The 6355-nt window shown below is 33.9% G+C and overlaps 1 protein-coding gene across 1 annotated transcript; it reads right to left on the bottom strand.

The window, feature by feature from the left end:
• Window positions 1–276: 276 nt before the first annotated feature.
• LOC100161159 (alpha-N-acetylgalactosaminidase) lies at window positions 277–5697 on the bottom strand. Its single transcript, XM_029491224.1, has 5 exons — window positions 5689–5697; window positions 4791–4965; window positions 4112–4206; window positions 954–1115; window positions 277–543 (listed from the first exon to the last, which is right to left on the bottom strand). The coding sequence occupies exons 1-5, from the start codon at window positions 5695–5697 to the stop codon at window positions 292–294; spliced, it is 693 nt and encodes a 230-aa protein (XP_029347084.1). The 3' UTR covers window positions 277–291.
• Between the last annotated feature and the right edge of the window lie 658 nt (window positions 5698–6355).

The raw sequence follows: 6355 nt of genomic DNA, 5'->3' as shown, positions 1-6355 counted from the left end.
AGATATACGATTCCGTGAGAAAAACCATTTTTTACGATGTAAAACAAACATTCATACATAATACCATCTAAATATACGTTTTGCATTGTAAATATATTACGCCACATATGTAGTTTAATACGCGGACGTTATAAATAATTATAATTATAGGTATACGATATACATTGCGCAATCGCTGATGAGTTTATAAGTAAATTATATGTAACAAATACCGTACGCGGAGTAGGTATTTTTACAAAAACATAAGACGTCGTTTTCCCTTTTGAACTAAATCTCTGGGCTTGTAGAATATTATGTTATCAAACAAACGAATTGCGTAGGTATAGGAAAAATGTGTGTACTGACCTTGTAAATCCTGCGGCCTTGGATTCCCAATTTATCTTGATCGATGGCTATGATTTTTTTGTTTTGTAAAATCGCCTTGTACTCGGGTCTGATGGTCCTCAAGTCGGTCGACATAAGCAGTGGGGCGGCGAGTATGGCCCATATAGCCATCTGCACCTTACTCTGTTCGTAGCTCAAACCAAAGTTTCCAATGATCAGCTGAAAAAACACGACGAAGGACATTATAAATTGTTTTTTTTTTTTTACGAATTAACGAGAACTACTTATAGGAATGATTACTATAATAGCCCCTCCGTAGCTCAATCAACTTTCAGTTCAACAAATTATTTTTAGTCGAATATATTATAACGATAAAATTCTATTCATTTACGAAAATCTTCTATTCCAAGTGTAAAAAAGAAGCAGATTAAAAAGTACACGTTTCGAAATAGTAATGTGCCTATTGTATATACTATAGACTGTATAGCCCCTGTGTACATTAAATCCTATACATATGTAGTTTTATGTATAGCTTCGTAAGTTCGTCTTAAGTAAAAAATGCTCTGTACAATATTCGGACTTCTTAATCCATGTAAAATACGCATACATTTATGAAAATTAAACAGTACCATGTCCGGATCGTTCCAGTGTCCTGGGGCTGCATTAGCCGCAATGACGTCTTGGTTGTCGCCGTAGTAATCAATTATGCTTTCCACGCTAGCCCATGAGTCTTGAATGTCGTCGAAGTTTCTCCACAGGTTGCACCTCGAAGTTATAGCCGAATAGTTGGGCTGTAAACAAATAACAAATGCCGTTTATTTAATATTTTGTTGTCGTAATGGTATACGTATATTATTCTACAACGGCTATAGAACATCATTAGCATAATTCAATATTTGTTCTGGAACGAGGAACAATTCTATTTAACTAGACATCTGGAACACGGTTATAAAGAATCATACGGTTACCTTAGACATCAATTACATGATTGACCGCATTATTATAAATTTCTGATGAATGCGTTTATTATCAGATATAATAATAGTAATAAAAATACACTATACAGTATTAATAATATAAGATATTACAAATTTCTATTGAAATTTTACTATGCCTATTTAATAATAACACGTTGTATGAAAATAATTTTAAAAAATCTCCAAGGACGCTGTCAACCCCTTTATCAATTTCGTCCCTGTATATCATCGTTTTGGTTATCGAAAACCGTAGCGCCATCTACGGAAGAATTTAAACTTTTGGCGAATACCTCTCTCGTGTATATAGAGGGCGGAGAACGCACCGGAAAATTATCCGAATCGTCACGAAACGCGACGGATACAAAATATTATAATATAATATTAGGTATAGGATATATTAGTCATTAGTAATAACCAACGATTAATATTTAATATAATTTATAGCAAAATGAGGTTTTTGGAAACAGTAAAATTAAATATGTAGGTACCTACTGGCTATGTACTAAAAAATATGTACGCTGCGAGATTGCAAGAAAGACTTGCGACAAAAATGCGTTCGTCTTGCGTAAACACGAATAAAAGTACCAATATAAAATTATCATATAAATATTTGTCAATAATGATAATAATTAGACGATATCGTAAAAATAACATGTTTGTGACTTTGCGTGGGGTGGTGAGCACATGACCTGATTATCCGACATTTGAGTGCATCATATAGTACATCATCCTTAATTATTAAGGAATTATTTATATTATTATTATTTACTTTGGACTTGGGACTTGGTAATAGGTATGGATTTAAATCTTGTTTTTCTAACGTTATAAGTCTTAAAATTTAAGACCTGTAGCCGCTGTCGCATGCAGCTCGGCATAAACAAAATAGAAATTTTGAATTAAAATGCACAATGCCAGTGTACATACAGTTTGCGGACAACTCGAACGATCTCGATATTCGATCACGATTCACGAGTTGATACAAATGTCTAAATACTATTGAAAGTAAAATGTTTGATCGCATATATTATTATACAGCATGTACAGCGTGGTATAGTATAGGTATACCTATGATCTCGGGGCCAAAAATAATTGTATAAGTAATTTATCATAGAATGCGAGACGTGAAATGTCTTATACATACTTCCAGTTTGAAAATCGCACTGCAAGATATTTATGAAAAAATGATTATACATAGGTATGTGACATATTATATTTATGCTCAAATATTATTTTTACAGAAACTATCGGTTTGATAACACTGTTTTCTATTTCCTATCTGGTAGCGTGCTGCACGGCACTGCAGCCTGAACAATGAACATACCTGCACGCGTATATTATTGTATTACGTTTCATTTGCAGAAGAAGGATAGTGCATACCATAATGATAGTGATATGAATTACGAGGTCTAGTTCGATTCCTGTTCGCTTCGACGTCACATGATATCATATGCGCTAAAATGTCCAAGTAAACGATATAATATTATGGCTAATGATTTAAGGGTGTATAGTGTAATATGCAGCCATATCGTATATTATATTATAGGTAATAACGCGGAATCGAACGTGCGACGGACAGCCGCCCAAACGAAATTACATAAACGCACCACGCCTGGCACTATGTTATTATATGTACCACAACAAACAGACTGCACGTTATAATATGTAATGATAATCGTAATAATGATTTTTGTGCGTTTTGCATACTAGACGACTCTCGTCGTCCGGGGGCCTTGTACCGCGCGATTTCAGACAATTTTCACGGTTACCCAACTATACATAATAATATTATATTTCATATATATATATACATAATATATACCTACAAAATAAGTAAATATATATATATAACACACGTCGACAAAATGTCTCTAATGCACTTTCTATATAATATTATATGGACGAGTGTCGACGAGTATTTACCGCTCGGAGGCCGGGCGGTGGTCGTTATTCGTATATCGACCGTTGTCCCCCCCAACCACCTGCCGAGTGCGCGGCGGACACCCGGAGGGATACGACAAATAAAATAATAACGATATTATTATTATATATGTGTGTGTTGCCGGAAAGAACAAGTAAAAACTGCTAGTGTGTGATTACGGACTATTATTATATGACACGCGGACGATAGTTATGGCGTGTTATCGTAATGAACCGCCGCCAGTCACACGAAATAGTCGTCTCCCCTTGTCAACTACACTGCCGCCGTCGTCGTAGTACTATGATAATAAATATTAAAGAATGATAAATAATAGTATTATAATATATCGTGATCCGCCCGTCCGCAGTTGTAACTCGTTATAATAATATTATTATAATAACAAATTGTAATTAACGATATCATCGTAACTCTTTAAAAATATTATAACACTCGCGGTCTCTGTATGGTCGCCGTAAATTATCGTATCAACAATTTGTCACGCACGCCCCTCCACGAATATAGGTAGTAGGTGTGGGACGTGGGTGCATAACATAATTCATAAATACATAATACAATTATATTAAAATATACCTATGTACGACAACAGTCAACAGGTGTTGCCTGTAAATACAGTTTGCTAGGCACATTGCATTTTTTCGGAAAAACGCAATTTTTTTGGCATTTCACAAAAATATCAAAAACGTAGAAAATAAGTATAACATCCTCAACATCCAGATTCTACGTCAAGTTTTTTATAAATTATAATTATTTTACGATCTAGTGCGATCGGTGAAAAAAAATGAAAATATTTTCACTCGATTCCTGACAATGAATGGCCACTTATATATAATATTATAATGTCTAATGTCATAATACAATGTCTGCTACTCACTTGTAATCCTGCGTAGGTCTGATAAACCGGCCAACTGCACGAATACACCATGGCCCTGCCAGTTTTGTTCAGGTGGTAGCCGAATTCACTATAACCTGTACAGGACGAAAATATAAAACACGTGTAAAAAAGAACAAAGTATCTGACATCCGCTATCGTAGGACAGAGTCATATCAGAAGCTCGGCCAAGGGGGAATAATATACTTCAATACAACTCTCGACACGGAGGGATCCACCTCGGCCCTATTCGTCCCACATTAATTGACTTGTCATATTTATTTTATATTTTTGTCTACCGCTAGTTTGACATTTTTTTTTTTTTTAGAATAGATAAAATTATAAATAGGCACTTAAAAAAAACACAATCCCTGGGATGGAATCTACCCAGTGGTTATCCCCAAAAATACGCCTGCACGTCGTAAGATGATATGTATCAGGGGAAAAGTAAAATCCATTATATACGTTCTAATGTCGTAAATTTATAATTTTTGTTCATTGGTTTTTACAGATTTTAGTAATATTTTGATGACCCGCGAACAATTTCTAGATTTCTAATGTCACGCTTAAAAAATATTATAATTTGTGACCCTTATATGTATATATAACCCAATTTTATTTTCATTACAACAACAATAATAACAAGTATTGTTATATAATTCATCATCATTGTGCTATGTACCTTGATCCATGTCTTTGGGCAGTGAGTAACAGCCGTCCAGTTTTACGAAATCCACGTTCCATTCAGCGAACGTGAATGCATCCACCTCGAGAGATCCCAAGATTCCCGGGTAGCCAGCACACGTGAAGTTACCGTAATCTTCGTAGATGCCGAACTTCAGTCCTCGCGAATGGATCTATACAAACAAGAGCCAAAAGGCGAAAAGATATTATTATATTATATTATATATTATATCGTCGCAAGGATATTTAGAACGGTTGAATATTTGGCGCCCCCCCCCCACCGAAAAAACCCTTATCGACGTCTGTTTTGAATATTTTATCATATTATTGATCATCAAACTCAAGAGAGTTGTAGGTGTGTAATGCGGTTGTATATCTACGTAACACCGAAGTCCGAAACGCAATAAATCGATGATATTAAAAGACTCGACATCGTTATATTCTTTATAATAAATACTTTTTACGCGTTTTTCGAAAGTCGCTATTCGCTGCTCTATTATTGTCGTTGAATATAATGTACCGCAATTATGTGGATAGGTATAAGGTACTCAAAGTGTTGTTTTTTTTTTGTTTTCAAAATAAACAGATCTCGCCTGTTCTAAAACAATACTGTAGGGCACCGGAATATTGTGTTTTTATAAGAACCATAATAACAATATATACCTAGGTATATTTATAAGTATTTATTTTACAATATACTCCAACATACTTTTTACGCACTAGCTATATTCTGTATATCGTTACGTGTAGGGCGTAGGCATAATAATAACATGATAGTTATAATACAAAACAGTTATCAAAGAAATCAAAAATATTAAGATGCGAAATACGACGTGTGTGAACTGTGCGGTAAACTGAGAACATTAAAAATTCATTAAGTATGACGAAACTTTCACCCAAATCATTGTCATGAACATTATCTGTAATGCGGAATTTTATTGATATTGCACATCACGTATTAAATCTGAGGGTGGGGTGAGGTGTCTTCGTCGACCTGAAATAGAGCAATACACCACATAAATAAAGGACCTATAATGTGAATTATATAAATTACGCGTATATAATATAACGAGTTGTATACCACTATACTGGCTATAAAAGACTTTCGTTTCGTTGCTCACAATGGTACTGATATAACTGTCCTGCAGTACAGTATAATATACTTCATTACTGCATATATTTATATATATATATGTATAACTAGTACATAACTCTAAGACTTAGATAACTATTTGAATACTTGGTAGTGGATGTAATAATTAGTAATCAAATTTTTAAAATACTCGTATCATTTGTCATAATACCTATCACAATTATTCAGAAGCAATAGAAAACAATATTTAAAATATTTTAAATTTGAATTTAAGAAAACCGTAAAATCTTGTATTTATAATTGGGACTATATTGCAGTCAAAAATATTAATTGCAGTAAAAAGTTATATTAACAGGGACAATCGCAATTTGACACATTGTCTAGGTATGTTACTTTGTATTTATACTTTATTATTAGGTAGGTATGTATTTAATATAACATATTTTAGGATTTAGGTTGCTACTGCGATC

Source organism: Acyrthosiphon pisum, chromosome A3 (genome assembly GCF_005508785.2).
Source record: "Acyrthosiphon pisum isolate AL4f chromosome A3, pea_aphid_22Mar2018_4r6ur, whole genome shotgun sequence".
Classification (NCBI taxonomy): Eukaryota; Metazoa; Arthropoda; class Insecta; order Hemiptera; family Aphididae; genus Acyrthosiphon; species Acyrthosiphon pisum.
Note: the sequence above shows the minus strand (reverse complement) of the source record. Positions and strands in the feature narration are given on the sequence as shown.

What these genes read in the sequence shown, in the direction of transcription:
- LOC100161159 (XM_029491224.1), bottom strand. An exon ending in GCCCAAAGACATGGATCAAG is followed by an intron (nt 4,207 to 4,790) that starts GTACATAGCACA and finishes CGTCCTGTACAG; the next exon opens with GTTATAGTGAATTCGGCTAC. An exon ending in AGACCTACGCAGGATTACAA is followed by an intron (nt 1,116 to 4,111) that starts GTGAGTAGCAGA and finishes ATTTGTTTACAG; the next exon opens with CCCAACTATTCGGCTATAAC.